Here is a 19,524-nt window from a genome sequence, read left to right on the forward strand (position 1 = left end):
GGACTTCTAATAAAATTAGACTGGATTAAAAAAATCAAATCATTTATCAAAAAAAAAAAAAAAAACAAATCATTATGGTTTATTATAAGTTTCTACAGTATAATAAAACATTAGTCACAAAAACCTATATGAGACCGGTCTCTCCTTGTATAATAACGACTTTTGTCGAAAACAACCACCCGAGATATTGAATGGTGCAGCGGTAGAAGTGTTGTAAATTTAATGATTGAAGAATTAAGATTTGTTACATTCGTTTTATTTCTGATTTTATATAATTCAGTTCTTTCAATTGCTGTTTTTTTTTAATTATGTTTTATTTTGCTATGTGTGGCTAGTTTCTTTATCTGATTCTAGGGTTTGTAAATAGTTAATTGAATTCATGTGATTAATTTGTTAATACTTATTTGTCTTCCAGTTTATGATTCATAATTCCTGGTGCTTGAATTCTTGTGAATTATCTGATCAATAGTTTGCATGTGTAGCTATTCGGTTTGAAACCTAGCGGAGATAACTGTTTAGCGAATTCAGGAATGTATGATATGATTTTAATCATGAGACCTGACGAAAATAGGTGGATCATAAGGAGCTATTTTTAGGTGTTTTTGAGAGTTAGCGGCTATTAAATGTGTGATCTCTCGTCATAACTGGATTAAATTGGTAAATATGATTAATAGATTGATTGTATAAATTTGATTAACGAATTTACTTCCCTAGGATCAGTTATTTTATCATTATAATAAATGCAAAATATGGTTTAAAAATAAAATACTAATTACTCAATAAAATTTTGAATTTAAAAACGTAATTTTCAATTATGTATAAAGTGTAATGATAATTAAAATTATTAAATTATTTTAAATTACTTATTTGATAATGAAAATTACACATTATTATTATAGAGTATTTCTCATAATAATAATAAATAAATATTTTCATACACAAACATAAATAAAAAGTTGTAAAATTTTAACAAAGAGAAAGAAAATAAAATATTTTAAAATTTTAATAACCTATTCGTTTTAAATTCATTTTTTATAAATTTTATATCATATTAAAGAACTTCTGACGAACTTAAACTTAAGATGCACATTGAATATTTTTTTTATAAAATAAATTTGACAATGTTTAGAATAGAATTAAAATTAGAAAAAGAAAAGAGAAAAAAATAGTAAAAATAATTGACGGGAAAATAGAGGGAAAAAATAATTGAGTTTGGTAAGCAATGGAACGGCGATGAGGGGTTACAGAGATAAGAGAGTTTGAGGAAAAGGATTTCAGATATTGGATATTTTTCATTAAAATCGAGAATTTGATGTACACGTACGTGGTGTGCTATTACGCGCTGAATGGTGGAGGTGGGTTAGTGGAGACAGTTCTCTCTAAATTAAATTGAATTAATCTATTATAAATCCAATCACCAACCCTAAAACACACACCGCACTAGCAAACAAATTTAATTAAGATCTAAAACTAAAATCTAACTTTGATAATCTCACTTAAACTCTCATAATAATTTTATATATTTTTTTCATATTATCGTGTCCAATTACATGCAATTAGAAATGTTAGTTCATATCGAAACTTGTGAGTTGACCTGATTATATCGATAATCAGAGAATGTTAGAGCTGATTTTTTTTTAACTCGATAAAATTACAAATCAAATAGCTCGTAATTGAATAGCCCGACACCGTCAATAAGGTTAGTTCGAAAATAAGCCGAACTCTATAGGGTTGACAAAAAACCAATGTATTCGTCTGATTATATTAAATTTTTTTCGTTATTTTATTCTCAACTTCGTTACTTTACTTTTGAAAATTAATATAATAAGAATTTTTTCCTAAAAGTTTATAAAATATATTTGATTCAATATTAGTAAGTTATACTCCGTATTCATCATTTCCTTGCTCCTAATAGGCCGAGGCCGGGCCATTCTGCTGTATTAGAAAACTAAGGAATTTCTTTTAAATGGGCAGGGTCGGGTGGGTAAACAAGCGGGTCGACCCAGACTCATATATGAGACTTGGTTTCATGCAAGTCCACCTCTTCTCTGAAACGCAGGGCGTATTGGAAATCTCAAAAAAGGAAAACAAATTTCTTTCACCGTAATTGCGATCGCAGTTATGCCATCGCTGCCTATTGTCATGGACGGTTCTGGATCTGAGAGCGAATCAGAGGAAGATGATGTGGTCATGGAAGACATGGACGGTTCTGGATCTGAGAACGAATCAGAGGAAGATGGTGTGGACATGGAAGGATCTGGATCTGAGCACGCAGCAGAAGAAGAACCACCGATAGAAGCATTTAAAGCTGGTAATGAGTTTTTAATTCCTGAGCCTCCGCTGGTTGTCACACTCGATGCTTTGGCCTTTCATAAATGGAATTCTGCGTTCATCAATTTAGAGAATAGGTATATGAATAGGATTAAGTTCGAGCCATTTGTTGATGTTTTTGGTGATGATGATCAGGGCCGGTCCTGAGAAAAATGAGGCTCTGGGCGAAATTATAAAAATGGACCCTCAATATATTGAAAAATAAAATTTTCCATTACTTATAAAAAATGACTTTATCTAGCATTTTTAGTTGCATGTTATCTAAAATCTCTTAATCTCTCTATACATAACTAGTATTAGTTCCGTGCGATGCACGGTAAAAAAATTTATATTTTTTAGAATATTATATTTAAAAAATAAAATTCTACTATTATTATAAAATAGTATTATATAAAATAGCTCTAATAAAGATAATAGCATTAAAATGAAGATAAAACTATCTTATAATTGGAGGATATAAAATGAATGATCAAGATCTTGACAAAACCTTTTTAACTAACTATTATTATTATCTATTTAAAAAATTTCCACCCAAATATCTAGATATTTTTCTTTCAAAATTTCTATTAGTTTTGAAAGGATTTTTGGAACCTTTAATTACTTTTTACTTATTTGCATTTCATAATATATATTTTTTTGAGGCGTTAATTGACTGTAAATTCACAAACTATTAGTTAATTTTGCTATTTTTTTCAACTATATAAAGTTATACTAATATAAATACATAAACTTTAGCTCATTCTGAAATTTGCCCTGAATTTTAATTTCGTTCATACATGAAAAAATTAAAGATGATATAATATATACACATTATATTAAAATAACTTATACAAAATTTCTACTGAAATATACACAGTACTAATAGCATATATATATATATATATATATAGGCAAGAGTTCAATTGTGAAGTGCAAATAATTTGAGAATTGAGAATTAATCATAGCCTTTGAAATATTAAGATCCAATGGTTTCAAGGCATTCAAAGATTCAGCCGTTTATATTTACTTTAAGGGTACTATAGACTTTTGAATATCCACAATACAATTTACGTTGCTAATTTTATGGGATAGGATTTTTGTATTTTTGGAAGGTATGTATTAAGAGTATATCTTTTAATCCTAGTGCGTAAAACCTAGGTATTAAAAAAAATTCAATACCGTCGCCGCAACAGTTTTCTTAATCACACTTTGCTTTCAAGAGATTTCTCAGTATCATGTTAGAAACCAATTGTAATGCTGGAGATTCAATGGATAGTCAAGGTATGTTTAGAGAAGATCAACATGATATATAACATTCCTATTTTGTTTGATGATGTAGTTTAATTTGTTGTGTTGTTGAAGGAACACGGATAATATATCGTGTTCCTTCAATAACATTATATAAATAACACAACAAATAACACAACTAATTATGAAATGCAACTCATAGTATTTTAAAGATATTAAAAAACTCTAAAGCATCTAATAAGTTATTTTTCAGAATTTATAAGCTCACCCAAGCACACTCTTAATTTGGAATCTAATGTTTAAGGCATTATTTGTGTGAAGAAGCTTATTTTATTAAGCCCTCAAATCGATAACACTACATTACAAGTTACAACACAAACATATACTTCAAAATTTAATAAAAAATAATGTAGATTAATACTTTAAAAATTAACAAAAAATTTCACCAATAATCCATGCAAGAACACTCCCCATCTTTAAAATGATGAAATCGGCTTCGATCCCTCGCAACAATCTCTCTCTTGAAAATCTTCGAAATCTTCTTCGTCGCAGCATGGCAATCACCACAAACCCTTAGATTCTTCACAATCCTCAACGTTGTTCCCGGCTTAGTACTAATCAACCCAAAAGCTATCGCCAACCTCTCACTATGCTCACACACCTCCTCTCGATCGGTCGACGCGTCGGGGGAAGATGAGGTTTCCCCCGACGTGTCGGCCGCCCTCAGCAGCCCCTCGACCTCGTGGAGCATCCGGTGCACCTCCTCGCTCCTCGGGTGCGCCCGGTCGCTCACGAGGAACTCGTGCACGACCCCGCCCACCTCGATGGAGGTCGACCCGGGGACCTTCCTCAGCCCGGCGTCGTTCAAGAACGTCCGGACCCTCGCCACCTCGTCCCACCGGCCGGCCCCCGCGTAGATGTTCGCGAGCGCCACGTAGTTCCCCGGGTTGCCCGGCTCGAGCTCGGCGAGGGCCCTGGCCGCGTACTCGCCGAGCTCGACGTTCCCGTGGAGCCGGCACCCTCCGAGGACGGAGCCCCAGATCGCTCCGTCCGGCTCCTCCTCCATCGATTCGACCATCGCCACCGCCTCCTCGAGCAACCCCGCCCGGGCGAGGAGGTCGACCACGCACCCATAGTGCTGCACGCGCGGCGCGATCCCGTGGTCCCGGATCATCGAGGCTAAAAGCTCGCGCCCGCGATCCACCAAACCGGCGTGGCAGCACGCCGACAGCACGCCCACGAAGGTGATGTCGTCCGGCTCGACGCCCTCGCCCGCCATCTCCGTGAAAAGGCCGATAGCTCCGGCGGCGTCCCCGTGCATACCTAAACCCGAAATCATCGCATTCCAACAGGCCAAACTCCTCCCCTGCATACCATAAAAGATCTGTTTTGCAGCCTCAATATCCCCACATTTAGCATACATATCAATGAGGCTAGTCCACAGAGCCTCGTTAGGGAACTCCACACAACACTTCTTCACATACGTGTGCAGCCACTTGCCAAGGTCGAGCGCGCCCAAATGCGCGCAGGCGGGGATCACGTTCAACAACGTGACGTCGTTAGGCTCCACGTTGTCCAGCAGCAGCAAACGGAACACCTGCAGCGCCTCCTTATACTTGCTCGTGTGAGCATACCCTCCGATCATGACATTCCACGAGACGAGATCCTTCTCCCGTATAGAGTCGAACAAGCCACGGGCCGTGTCCGGATCTCCACACTTGGCATACATATCAACCATGGCGTTGAGAAGCTTGAGGTTTGAACCGTGCCCGTGTTCCTCAATCCAAGATCGAACCACGCCTCCCGTTTCCATATCACCCCGGTGGGCGCAGGCGGAGAGGATGGTCACCATTGTGCTCACATTAGGACTCACACTCTGTTTCCCCTGTTTCCCCTGTTTCCCCTGTTTCATCATCTCATGAAACAAGCTAAGAGCCTCATCAAATCGGCCGGTTTGGGCGTACCCCGACATCATGGCGTTCCACGACACCACGTCTCTGACAGGGATGGCATCGAACAGCTCGCGTGCTTCGTCCACACGGCCCCTCGAGGCATACCCCGTTATCAAGGCCGTGAACGACACTGCATCTCTGTAACCACCCTTATCAAACACCATCCTCGCATCACTCAAAGCCCCATGCTGAGCATACATGTTGATCAGCGAAGTGTGCGCGTACACATCATCAACGAGCCCGAATTTAAGCACCTGCCCGTGAACCTGCTTCCCTGCATCCAACGCCGGGAGCCTCGTGCAACATTTGAGAAGGAAAGGGAATGTGTAGGAATTCGGGTGAAGGCCGAGAACCAACATGTTTGCATAGCAATTCAGGGCTAAACTCGGGGAAGAGCTCAGCGAGTATCCACGGATCATCATGTTGTATATGACGTGATTCGGATTGTGGATGGAGTTGAGGATTGAGACGGCATAGGGGAGGTCCCCGTGGGGGCTAACGGCACAAAACTCCACGAGTTTGCTCAGCGCAAACTGCGTGTTGTGGAGGCCGAACTTGATGAAATGGCAGTGGATTAGCCTAAAGGTGTCTAGACTCTTGCATTTGGAGAGGAGGGCGAGGGACGGGTGGGCGTGGATGAGCTCGTAGGGCGGATCAAACGAGCCGGGGAGGAAATGTAAGGGATCTGAGGGCAGCAATGGTGCTACACTAGCCATATCATATCTTGAAAATCCACTCTTACTTCACTACAGCCTTAACAACTCAACATAGTTTCTTCATGTTCAAATTAGACTACCAAATTCCTGCAAAAAACACAAATAAATACATGATTTAAGTGGGAAATTACTTCAACACTTGCAAAACAACCAAGAATTGTAGCAATGAACTTCGAATTCTCAGCTGTCCCTAAATCAGCACATAACAACAAAATCACAGCCCATTATTAAAAAAAAAAAAAAAAAAAAAAAAAAAAAAAAACAATACTTCCAAGTACAAGCAATAGTGCCTACTCCATGCTTTTACACAATACATGTATGCCAATCTATATTCCATTTTTCACAATTTTACAAATAATTCATAAGTTTTCTCTCACAAGAAAGAACCCCAAGAATTTCATCAGCTGGGTTGATCCGAGCTTCCATCATCCATCAAACTAACAACAACAGGATCTTTCATAAAAGGTTTCATCTTCAACTCATTTAGTATGTCAATTTCCTTAAAGCCTGAACCGAGCTAGGACAGAGAAACATTCTCATAAATTCACCCCATCATTTACAGAAGTGCATACATGAAACATACATATATATACATGATGGCAGATCATAAAGTTCATGTTTTTAAATGAGCTATTTCGATTTCAAGAAAACTAATTTTGTTGTAAAGAAGATAGAAGAAGTAGAATTTTTTAAGTTGATTCATTTTTGGTCTCTGTTTTGGCTTTTGAGCCGGTGGTGTTGTCTGAGTCGAGTCGGGTCTGGTGTAAGCTGCTGTCGAATCGAGTCGGCGGTGAGGTGGAGACCGTGGAACCGCCGCGGTCGCCGGAGCTCGGTGAGGGTGGCTTCTGAGAGGACAGGGTCTGGCTGGAGAAGAGAGAGTGGTTGTTGTGTTGAGCTAGTCGAGAGGGAGAGATAGAGGGCGGCGATGGTGGCGGCAGGAAGCTGCTGCCGTCGGCCAAGGTTGAGCAAGGGAGGCTAGGGCACGGTGGCCGCGAGGAGTCGTCATCGTCGTCTGAAATTGGAGAGAGGAGGCGGCGGCATGTTTCAGTGTGTGTGTGCTGTCGTGAGAGAGAGAGGCAAGAGGGGGGGGGGTTAAGGAGCGAGTGGGCGGCGGCCGGCGACGCTACCGCCGCCGGAGAAGGAAAAATGGGGTGAGGGGTGCTGCGCCGCTGAGGTGTGTGCGTGTGTTTGTGTGTGTGGGTGTGTTGAAGAAGGGTGTTAAATGATGCATTTCTCAAGCAAAGTAGGTAACGAAAAGATGCCAGATAAACACACCATACACGATTCAAAGGCTCAACTCAAAATGATAAAAGAGAAGAAGCTTACCTCCATGAATAGCCAAATTGTTGTATGCCTCTCAAATGCTCCTATCCTATTTATTCACCAAGATTATTATCTCAATAAAAGATGTGGACTTGGGCTTGGAAGAAAGAAATTGGGCCAAATAAATATTTGACGCAGCTTTTTTTTTTGAAGGAAAGAGCGTATATATTAAGACAAGTCGGAAAGAGCAATATCCAAAAGCCAAGGAGGAAATCCCGACTTCCAGATCATTACATCAGTAGAAGAAAAAGCAAAACGAGCCAACGCGTGCGCCCGCTCTATTAATTCAAAAGATATTTATTGATTGAAAAGATAGGTTAGGTTGTATAGAATTGTAGATGGTTATGGTTTCTTCCTTAATCCTTATATATCCAACTTTTATTATTTTGATAATATGGCTGCGGTGATGGAGATATTCAAGCGATTGTTTACTGGGAGCGTGCTGAATAATCATGCAACTGATCTCACTTTGATGGCTGAGAGGGTAAGTATTTTCCTAGATTAATTTTGTGATATTAAAATTAATTCATTAATTTTAGGTAATCTATTAATGCATAAACTCATTAAACCAATTAATGTTGGTTTGAATTTTGTAGATTTTCGCGATCGACATGAATAGTTTGGTTGTCGGAACAAAAGAGGAGTTTGAGAAAAGGATGAGAGGTGTGTTGGAGGAGGTGAGGCGAAGTGAAGGTAGGGTGATATTGTCCATGGATGAGCTGCATACTATGATTAAGAGCGTTGCCAACATTATCAAACCGGCTCTCTCTAGAGGAGATTTTATGGTATGATTTAATGTATCTTGTGTTTTTATTTCGATATGTCCAACAATATGAATATCAATCCTAAATTTATATTTATTAATTGTAATTTTGATGTTGTATATATAGTGCATTGGTGGTACTAGAACGGAGGAATACACGAGATACATAGAAGGGGATGCAGCATTAAAGCTCAGGTTTGAGAGTATACATGTGCGTGATGAGACCCATTGCGCCTTGATCTGCAGTTCCGTACAAAGGAGACTAAAGGCCGGCGCAACCGACTTCCAGTCTGTTATATCCACGCCCACAGGAATTTTGGTGGATGTCAACACTATTAAGTTTAGTCTGATCGGACAAGAAGAAGCCTTGGTGGCCTTGAGTGGCGGCGCTCTCCTCCGTGGAGGAGTCAAAGATGAGACGAAACCCATGGGTTGTATATTGTTTGCCGGCCCCACCGGAGTCGGGAAAAAGGAGATGGCTAAATTGTATGCCGAGGTGTATTTTGGGTGCCATCTGCGTGTATTAGTTTTATTAGTTTATTGTGACATAATGTTATTGATCAAATCTTAATCAATGGAATGTTGCAGGTCTGGGATGCGGTGCTCGAGATTTTAGATGAGGGGAGGTTGACCGACGGCAGGGGCAAGACCGTTGATTTGAGCAACACCATTGTGATACTAACTTTGAATATGGAAAGGGAGAAGAAGTTTCGGGACGCTTTCAAGCCGGAACTGATCAAGAGATTCGACCAAGTGCGAGAATACGACCAATTTCTTGCTTTTTAATCTATCGGCTACTTCATTGACATTTGACAACGTTTAACTTATTGCGCCCATGGTAGATATTATCTGTGCAATAGTGGAGTTCGCCTGGCCAATCTACAATATGATCATATGTGCACATGTTGCTACCTCATTGGTAGAGGCATGTGAACCTATAACTGAAGAATTGCAGGCTCTTGACACCGTGGTTCAACAAAAATTTGATACAATTGATGTTAAAGTAGAAGAGAGGATAGAGATTTCAAGAGACAATTTGACCGAGTTATGTTTATTTAATAATAATATTAATTTAAGAGTAATTATTTTATATTAATTCATTTGTTCATTTTGTAGATTGGCCATGCGAACTCCACTACTGCGAAGACAATCAACTTTTGTGAGAGTCCATACATCAACTCCTATGCAGAGGAACAACTTTCGAACTTTCGAATTCCACTACTGCAAAGACAATCAACTTTTGTGAGAGTCCATACATCAACTCCTATGCAGAGGAACAACTTTCTTGTTTGGGTGGTAGGTTCACTACTTCTTTATTTTCACTAGCTAACTTCTTATCGTCCATTCATTAACAAATATTTGCTCAAACTAGTTGATGTTTTAAGATAATTCTCTATGAAGGACTAGGCACAACTTTCATAAATGTAGATACATCTGTTTTCACTAGCTAGACACATCTTTCTCGCTTTGGTACTTCGTGTCTTAGGGCATAGGACTAGTTTAGTACTCAATAAGTTGCATACAGAAATGGGACCAAATAGTACAAGATTACTTCATTTAAACGGCATTGTCTTGAATTGCAGCTTGTTCTACTTGTTGGCACAAAGTTGCAACATATCATAGCAACCTTGGCATTAGAGAGTGCGGGAATTACTGGGAGTTTTAATGTACCTAAGTTTAGACCACGGGATGAACTGTTTTTGGTTCAAGAAGCCAGAACTGTTGCTATCCCTGATTCATTTTGTCCTGTTCCAGGTTGGCCACTTTTTTCACTATTGATTTGTGTGTGTCTGGGGTTGTCGCGTGTTTCCTTTGACACTAACGATTTCTATGTTAATCAATGAATGTTCCAACATACACCAACATTTATTTCAAACTAAAAAAAACATGATATTTTTGCATAAAGAAAAGGCCAATATGAGGCAATTGGCGCGGCCGAGTTAAAAACATGATGTTTTTGCATAAAGAAAAGGCCAATATGAGACAATTGCTGCCGCCGAGTTTTGAATGCTACTATGTTTTTATTGAGCTTACCTTACCGAAGCAGATTGCAGTCTTTTTCTATTCATTTTCCGAGGACCGCTCATTCTTCCAATTTTGCAGGCGTGCAGGCATAGTCTTTTGCAGCGCCTCGATCGTTATAATCAAGGAGCTGCAAAAGACTCTGCCTGCACGCCTGCAAACTTGGAAGAATGAGCAGTCCCCGGAGAATGAATAGAAAAAGACTGCAATCTGCTTCGATAAGGTAAGCTCAATAAAAATACAGTAGCATTCAAAACTCGGCGGAGCCAATTGCCTCATATTGGCCTTTTCTTTATGCAAAAAATATCATGTTTTTAACTCGGTGGTCCCAATTGCCTCTCATATTGGCCTTTTCTTTAGGCAAAAACATCATGTTGTGGACTTCAACATCGGAGCTTGCCTCGCTAACCTACAAAATGTAACAACAAATTAATATAAATTAATTGCTCTTTAAATTAAAACTATTATTAATTGAACATACCCCATTTCGAATCTCTTTTGTCTGATCTATCTTTACTTCAAGACCTACCAAACCCCATTCACTTCACTCTCACTCTTCTCTTAAACTCTTCGACTGCTACAGTAATCTGTTCACCCTGCTGCACCAGCGGAGCAATGGCCTGATTAAGATCATCAGCCGTAGCTGGCATGACTTGAGAAGCACCACAGAAGATCTAGAAAAAAAATAAAAATAAAAATAAAAATGTGAATAATCTCAACACACCAAAACATAATCAATAGCTTACTTTTTTGCACAAGTAGGCGACAATCAAGATGAAGGCTATTTGTATAGCTATGGCAGACCAGACGAAGTACTCTAAAGTAACAAAAAATGAATGGATCATATCAGCATAATTGAAAAAGGGGAATGGAATCACCATTGATCAGCAGCATGCGGCGTCATGATGAATGTGTGTGATGAAATTGTGATGTTGTGATGACCTAATGGAGCCAATATGATTATTTACAAAATAGTCTCAGCTGAATTATTTATTTCGCAAAGTTCCCCGAAATTTATTAAATTTTATTTCGCATCTCTATGGCACAACGTGCACACATAGAGTAAAACGCTTGAAAGGGGATTTTTAATTAAACGCAATTTTTTAATTAAATAAATATAAATATTAAAGTATAAACAAATACAAAATATATTTTAAAAATAAAATTAAATGATCCACATTAATTACTCAATAAAATATCAAATTTGAAAATTTAAATAATTAAATTAAATATAAATATTAAATAAAATTAAAATATAAATAAATACAAAATATGTGAAATCCGGGAACATGGTGTCATTTCACAGTATATTAGGTCGTAGGACATGCAAGATGCTGTAATAATTGGTACTCTGCCTCCACCAATTGATGTAGAGGCGCTTGATGATGATGTTATTATTTCTTCGCCTACAGCATTTGCAGAAGTATACCATTGAGACTGATCATATTTTGGGCCAGGTTGGCCCGACCTGGCCCATTTGATAGCTCTATCAACGGGTATTAGTTTATTGTAACATAATGTTATAATTAACTAATTGATCAATCTTAATCAATGAATGTTCCAGGTCTGGGATGTGGTGCTCGAGATTTCAGATGAGGGGAGGTTAACCGACGGCAAGGGAAAGACTGTTGATTTTAGCAACACCATTGTGATACTAACTTTGAATATGGAAAGGAAGAAGAAGTTCTAGGACACTTTCAAGCCGTAACTGATCAAGAGATTAAACCAAGTGCGAGAATTCGACCAACTTTTGTTGCTCAAGCCGTTTTCGAAGAAGGATACACAGATAATCCTCGAATTCTTGATCCGCGAAGAATTCGTCAGAGTTGCTGCCAACAAAAATATTAAAGTTAGGGTTAGCAAAGGATTGAAGGAGAGGTTGGCTTCAGAAGGATGTGATAAGAGGAATGGTGCTCGGGCCCTTCAGAGGGCTATGGCTAGATCGGTTGAAGATAAGTTAGCACAAGAAATCTTGAACGGGATAGTTGCGGAACAAGATTCTATTATCATCAAGTTGGCAGACGAAACGGTGGCGGAACAAGATTGTAAGGTCGTGGTTGAAATTGGATTAGGGATGAGCAAAACCAATTTGATGGTGGAACAAGATTGTGAGGCCGTGGTCGAAATTAGACTAGGGGTGAGCAAAATCAATCCGAAACCGAATAATCGAACCGATATTTGGTAAGTTTGGTTTGGTTTGGTTTGGTTTCGAATTGTTTTTATATTGAAAAACTCGAAAAAAAAAATTGTCGGATCGATTTTGTATTTAAAAAATTCTGATGGAACCGAATCGACCGAAGTGTTTTTATTTAATCATTTATTATATACAGTGTTCATGCTATAAATCCTACCGATATTATTTTGGTGATTGTTCCTAATTGTTAGTATTTCATATTAGGATCGTTGAATATCATTTCTTTTTGGATTTTTGGTATTATTTCTTTTTTAATTTTTGGTTTGATAGTTGTTGAACTTATGGTATCTTATTAGGATGGTTGAATATTATATTTTTCCATACAGAGAACTGCTTTACAAGATGGTAACAAAAAGGCCTAGAAATATGTAAGAATGGGAGTTGAGCTTGGTTTAATTTATTTTATTATAAAATTTTGATTATTTTAATGATAGGTAACATGTTTCTAAAATGGATCATTAGTGAATAAATACATAAACTTTACTCACTTTTTGGTATTTAACGTAAACTCTAAATCCTAGTTACCCATATGCAATCGCCAACCTCTCACTATGCTCACAAATCTCCTCTCGATCCGACATGTTGGAGGAGGTTTTCCCCGACGTGTCGGCCGCCCTCAGCAACCCCCTCAACCTCGTGGAGCATCCGGTACACCTCGTCTCTCCTCGGGTGCGACCGGTCATTCACAAGGAACTCGTGCACGACCCTGCCCACCTCGATGGAGGTCGACCCAAGGACCTTCCTCAACCAGGCATCGTTCAAGAACATCTGGACCGTCACCACCTCGTCTCATTCTTTTCTCTCTAAATAGAGAAATAATTTAACGAGGTATAAATTTATAATTTAAAATGGGGACTATATTTTTATATTTTATTTGTTTTGGATGTATATTAATCTCAATCTTTATAAGATTGTATAAAATTATAACATCCTCCCTTAAATATAAACTAGTGTGTAACCCGTCGAAATTCAACAGCTATTTATTTTAGTTATATTTACAATTGTAATAAATAAAATAATATTTATATTAAAGTGATGAATTTGTTTTGTAAATAACGATTACTATTTGTTCTCATCAAAACAATGTATAGTAACATTTGTAAAATATCCACACATATATATATTTATAAATATAATTTATCACAATAATTGATTATTCGTCTCAATAGAGACTCGAATATTAAATAATAAACATTCATATACAAAATTAAGATATTATAAATTAGAAAAAAAAATCATGTAAACATATTGATAAAATATTCGTACCCGTAAAAAATGTATGTTACTCATACCCAGATAATTTGAATAACATAACATTTAAAATTAGAGAAAATTCTACGAAGACATGTTGATAAATGTTCTTACCTGTCTAAAATGAATATACTCGTACTCGTCCCAATTTTGATTAGTTACACGAACTCATTTAATTTTATAAATATAAGTTGTTATATTTTAAAATATTTATTCTCGTTTATAATTTATTAATAATCTCAAATTCAATTAAAATATATTTTTGTACTCATTCATGTCTCAATCTCTTATAGTAATATCCGCTACTTAAACAATATCTCAACACTAATATTCGGTATTTAAGTAATATTTTAATAATCTAAACATTTATCAAATTAAAGCTCTTGCAACGATCTTTAATTTGATATGTATATTGAATATTTGTTATTAACTAAAAAATATTTTTTTTAGGAAAAAAGAAAGATAAAAATTAGAATAAAAAGGAAAAAGTAAAAAGAAATAAAGAAAGTATGATAATTATAAAAAAAAAGTTTACATGTGTAGTTTGAGATATCCATACTGAAGAAATTTCCATGTTTAAATTTATGCTAAAGGATCTAGAATTGCAGATATTTGAAATAAAGCTCTTTCATGAAGCCATGTATGACCTAGAATTAAGGAGAGGCCAAGAATCTCCAACCGTATTATATAATGATGATGATTATACCTTACAGATTTTTTTGGTAATATCTCAAAAAAGACACGCTCATAGTGATCGAAGAATAAATCTTTTTTGATAATAGGGCCACTGAATAATATTGCAAAATCAAAAGAGGCGTTGGAATCTTGTGTTATTGGCATAACCTTTGTTGAGGCTTCATCTTTTTGCTTTGAGTAATCCCCCTTTTTATTTAGAGCAAAACTGTTCCATTCTGTGGAAAATAAGCTTAGTTTAAAAACTAAAATTGAAAAATTCCATAAAAAGAATTGCCCTAAAGAGTCTTGAAAGGCCACACATACTGCACTTGGGCAACACTTGCTGCAGAAGAATATGCAAAATTATAAGTGTCATTTCAGTTTGGTTTTTGTGTTTTGATCAAAGAATATATCCACACTCACTCAGATTCTTCCACCATCTCATGTTCGTGTTCGTGTTCGTGTTCGTGTTTGTGTTCGTGTCTTTTTACTTGGTCTGCAGTGAAAACAGACAGCAATCACTAGGAAAAGATGCTATCTTGATCACATCTTCATGCTTAATACATGAAAAAATTTAGTTAAATTTTTTTTGGCTGATAAAGTTAAGTTATTGTAGATTGTAGCAGCAATCTATGAGCTTCAAACTGGTCTGTTTAGATTAAAGAAAGTCTATCTACACCCTCCATACATTTGTGATGCAAAATCCGCGACGTCTAGCTAAAGATCAAAAGGGAAAAAAGAAGAAGAACTAGACAAGATTTGTGGAGCTGGATTAGGCCTTATTGAAAAACCACAGCCTTTTTTCTTGTTGATGTTTTTGGGGTGATTTTTCTATAGCCACAAGGCCCCTGCATCCTTGAGCATCTTCTTGAGGGAGCCGTTGAGCTGCAGAGTCATCACGGTGTTTGCAGAGCCCACGAGCTTGCCCCCAACGAAGACTGCAGGTGCAGCAGGGCTGCAGCCCAGCTTCAACAGAGCCCACTCCATTTCCTTCCCCCTCGAGTCCTCATCCAGCTCATGGATCAGAGGGCTCACGCCTTGCTCGTAGAAGAGCCTCTTGATGGCGTGGCACATGCAGCATGTGCTCTTGCTGAATATCACCACAGCCCTCTGCGAAGAGATCTTAGCCACACGATCCATGGATCAATGCAGTAGTTGAGTTGAATGGACTTAAGAAGTGTTGTTGTTTTTCTTGATGTGAAAATGCTAAGTTTTGTTTTGTTTGTATTTTGCTGCTTGTTGTTTTCTGATTGCTGTTAGGCTTTGTATTTATAGAGGGTTTTGATTGTTTAGAAATTCTTGGAAAAAATGAAGAAATTCTTGCAGATATTTGAGTAGATGCTAATAGTCTTGAAATGACATCTGTGGTTAAATTGCATATTTTTTGAAAGTTTTTTCATTATATTCTTGGAATCTCTTGAGGCCTAATAAACTATGCAGATAACCAAGAATTCTGACTTTAGTTAAAAGCAGATTCACAGCTATGTTTCTGAGAACTACGAGCAGCCCGATTTTTCATCATCTTTTTCAAGTGGATAGGAGGCGCCTACGTGCTGCAAAACGCGATCATGTGAGAGAATGTCAACTCAGCAAGATAGGAGGGAATCTGATATGTGCAAGGGATGTGGACAGATTTTCTTGCATCAGCTGATGGTGAGGCGCGACGAACATGCTTTAGGCGAGTGGATAGAACATCCTACTACATGTGTTGGAAGATTTTTCGAGGCGAAGATTGAGGAAGGTTTGGACCACCATCATATGTGTTATAAAAGTGAGTTTGGATAAGGCCATAACCACAGACAGAATCCTCAACTTTCCCAAGTTGTAGAGTTGTTTGCTGCTGTTAATGATATCATAAACTTATGCAAAAGAACTTTTACACACACAACACACACTAGCTTGTAACAGAATTATCTGTTTGATGTGAGATGACAGCAAAGTAGAATCAAATGTGGAGAATACTGTCCTAACTGAACATGCTATCCACTTGAATCTGGCCGCGATTTATCGGTCATCACCACATAAGCCTGATAACAGAATCTGTTCTTCACTCTTGAATGCTCTCAATCATGCTCCTCATGTTTTGAAACGAGGCGAAAACCGGCTTACAAAATTCATTCTTATCAGAAAGAAAAAAAAAAACCACTGGCTCCTGTGATGACATGAAATCTCCCAAAAAAAAGATATTCCTTTTCATCACATATTCTGCCACTTTGTGCTGCTCAGTGTATTTCATTCTGTATCAGAGATTCCTTGCAATATTCAAATATATTTGTGATAGACACATTATTGAAAATGACTAATAAACTGAATTAACTCCATTGCTTCCCTAATTTGAATCCATTTCTTAATCAAGAAACACTAGTTTCTACTTAATCACATAGTAATCCACAAAACATGGCCATTTATCAGCTGATTATTTCAAGAATGTATATATTTGTGATTAAGACAATGAAAAAGACTTGTATAAACAGAACTCCATGCTGCTGTAAGAAGTTGATTGCTGTCCTAATTTGAATCCATTTCTCAATCCAAAAGAAAATACAAACTCTTAAACAACATAGTCTTAGTTTTACTTTCAATTTATCACATGGTGTAAATCCACAAAACATGGCTATTAATCAGTTGATTTATTTCAAGAATGTAGATACCGGGCATGAGTTTTGAGATGCGTTGCGTTTGATTCTATACGTCGTGCTTACTATAATAAGAAACACAAGCTAAAAATGCAAGACAGAGAAATTCACAAAGCATATCCCATTGAGGTAAGAAAGTTACAAAGAGTGATGAGTTGAGCCAAAGTGAAGCTACATTACATCAAAGCTCATGAATAAAACTGAGCTCTATGCTTCACCTTTCAAACTCATGCTTTAAAAAAAAAAAAAACTACAATTACAGTTTCACACAGTTCACACAGTTGGCCTTGTTTGATCCAACAGTAATGATGCTTTCTTTCTTTCTTTCTTTCTTTGTATCATACAACATGATTAGAGATCAAAGCCAGAGAGCTCCTGCATCCTTGAGCATCTTCTTGAGCGATCCATCGAGGTGAAGAGTGAGCACGTCGTGAGCTGATCCGACAAACTTCCCACCAACAAAAACTGCAGGGACAGATGGGGTGCAGCCAAGCCTCTTGAGGGCCTGCTCCATCTCCCTGCCATGCTTCTGCTCGTCTAGCTCGTACACCGTTGGATTCACGCCTTGGTCGTAGAAGAGCCGCTTGATGGCGTGGCACATGCAGCATGTGCTCTTGCTGAAGATCACCACAGCATTCTGTGCAGCAAGCTTTACCACATTTGACTCCATTTTTCTTGATCAAAAAAGGGGCAAGAAAAGTAGTTAGTGTTGTTGGAGTTGAACTACTTTGTATTGTCCAAATTTAGACAAATATCTAGTGAAGATGTTGAGATTGTTTGTTTGGTGATGATGGTTTTTGGTGCTAGCATAAGGTGGTGTATATATAGAGGTGGGAAGAGTTTGAGTTTTTGCAGTGTGTTGAATTTGTTTAATGCATAAATATTGGATTTTTGAGGCATTTTGAAAAAGGTCAAAATTCCTTGATATCAAGAATAGATGCTGTCATGCTCTAAATAGGTGACATTCTAACTATTATTTCATCCAAAACGTCTCTTGTTGAGCTTAAAAAGGTGGATTGCTTTGAGAATTATCAGATATCAATTATTGTCACGCAAGGATTAGATATATGTTTGCTCAATCATAATATAAATTAATTAATTAATTAAATTAAATTAAATTAAATAATAAAAAATATTTATATACGTTAATTAGATAGAATAAATCATAGTTAATAATTACAAAATTAAAATAAGGTATATAAAATTGAATTGAAGAATAAAATAATTTTAAAGTAAGACACATACTTGATCTCAATCCTAAATGCTGAAATTCACGAACGTTTTGTGGAACGCACGTAAAAATTATGAATTTAAATAATTATATATATGGCGATATATCAAAAATAGCTAAAAAATAATAATAACTTTGAAAAATTATTGATGCAAAGATGTTCTTAATTATTCTTATATCAAAATCAATAATATGTATACATGTATATATTAAATTACTTAATTATCCTTATAAATTAAAGTAGTAAGAATATAATAGTAATAGATACATGCAATGAACATAAATAAATAATAAAATAGTATTATTTTTACTACAAAAATTTATTGGATTAGTAATATTCTTTCTCCTGCATGTTAAGAAGGGCCGAAAGTTTGATCCTGATTCTGATTCCATGCTATCTCGTCAGAAAATAATCAGATAATTCCATAATCTAGCACAAGATTTTTGACAGAATATTAAAAATATTATAAATTAATACAAACAAGTTAAAGCAGTGGGACTTGTAAACTTTTTATGTTTATTTTATAAAGAATATATTTTTAATACTTTTTTAATTAGAAGCATAATATATTTGCAGATGCTGATTGCTCAGAAAGTGAGAACCGCCTCCGTACTAATTAGTGCTTTAATCTTTATTCTTCTTATTAATTAATATGGTTAATTAATTATCTCACTTTAATATTTGTTTCTAAACATGCACAGGCGTATAGGTTAATTCATTATATTTCCAGATATACTAGATTTTTTTTAAATACTTATATTCTCCAAATTGTCAAGTGTCAATACGTAATTGATTCGACATGCATGGTAGAGAACTAAGAAGTTATTAAGATTTAATTTTGGATAATTGACTTCTATTTTTCATCTATGTATTTTATAAATGTCCAAATTAATTCTTCGATTTTTAATAGTTCTATCTTTTTTGGCCATCGATAAAAAAAATAAAAATAAATAAATAAAATAATAATAATAATAATAATAATAATAATAATAATAATAATAATAATAATAATAATAATAATAATAATAATATATCGCAAATTATCACGAATTTCTAATTCCCTCATAGGAATATCGATGTTGACCTTATATATATATATCTCAAATTACAAAAATTATTCAAATTTATCTTTGGATAAATTTTTTTAGTATCTAAAAATTGAGTATGCTTTATCAAGTATTCGACATGACATGAAAAAAATA

The 19,524-nt window shown here is 36.3% G+C and overlaps 3 protein-coding genes across 3 annotated transcripts; all 3 read right to left on the reverse strand.

The window, feature by feature from the left end:
* Window positions 1-4,000: 4,000 nt before the first annotated feature.
* On the reverse strand, window positions 4,001-6,437 carry LOC131020968 (pentatricopeptide repeat-containing protein At1g08070, chloroplastic-like). The gene has a single exon (XM_057950026.1). It carries the CDS (start codon window positions 6,224-6,226, stop codon window positions 4,001-4,003), a length of 2,226 nt encoding a protein of 741 aa, XP_057806009.1. The 5' UTR covers window positions 6,227-6,437.
* Window positions 6,438-15,087: 8,650 nt separating this feature from the next.
* On the reverse strand, window positions 15,088-16,496 carry LOC131020970 (monothiol glutaredoxin-S10-like). Its single transcript, XM_057950028.1, has one exon. The coding sequence runs from the start codon at window positions 15,592-15,594 to the stop codon at window positions 15,286-15,288; it is 309 nt and encodes a 102-aa protein (XP_057806011.1). The 5' UTR covers window positions 15,595-16,496; the 3' UTR covers window positions 15,088-15,285.
* Window positions 16,497-17,196: 700 nt separating this feature from the next.
* Window positions 17,197-17,983, reverse strand: LOC131020972 (monothiol glutaredoxin-S10-like). Its single transcript, XM_057950029.1, has one exon. The coding sequence runs from the start codon at window positions 17,758-17,760 to the stop codon at window positions 17,449-17,451; it is 312 nt and encodes a 103-aa protein (XP_057806012.1). The 5' UTR covers window positions 17,761-17,983; the 3' UTR covers window positions 17,197-17,448.
* Window positions 17,984-19,524: the final 1,541 nt, after the last annotated feature.

Source organism: Salvia miltiorrhiza, chromosome 4, assembly GCF_028751815.1.
Source record: "Salvia miltiorrhiza cultivar Shanhuang (shh) chromosome 4, IMPLAD_Smil_shh, whole genome shotgun sequence".
In the NCBI taxonomy this organism is placed as follows: domain Eukaryota; kingdom Viridiplantae; phylum Streptophyta; class Magnoliopsida; order Lamiales; family Lamiaceae; genus Salvia; species Salvia miltiorrhiza.

Excerpts from the sequence above, each read along its gene's own strand:
- LOC131020968 (XM_057950026.1), bottom strand. The coding sequence starts at position 6,226 with ATGGCTAGTGTAGCACCATTGCTGCCCTCAGATCCCTTACATTTCCTC.
- LOC131020970 (XM_057950028.1), bottom strand. The coding sequence starts at position 15,594 with ATGGATCGTGTGGCTAAGATCTCTTCGCAGAGGGCTGTGGTGATATTC.
- LOC131020972 (XM_057950029.1), bottom strand. The coding sequence starts at position 17,760 with ATGGAGTCAAATGTGGTAAAGCTTGCTGCACAGAATGCTGTGGTGATC.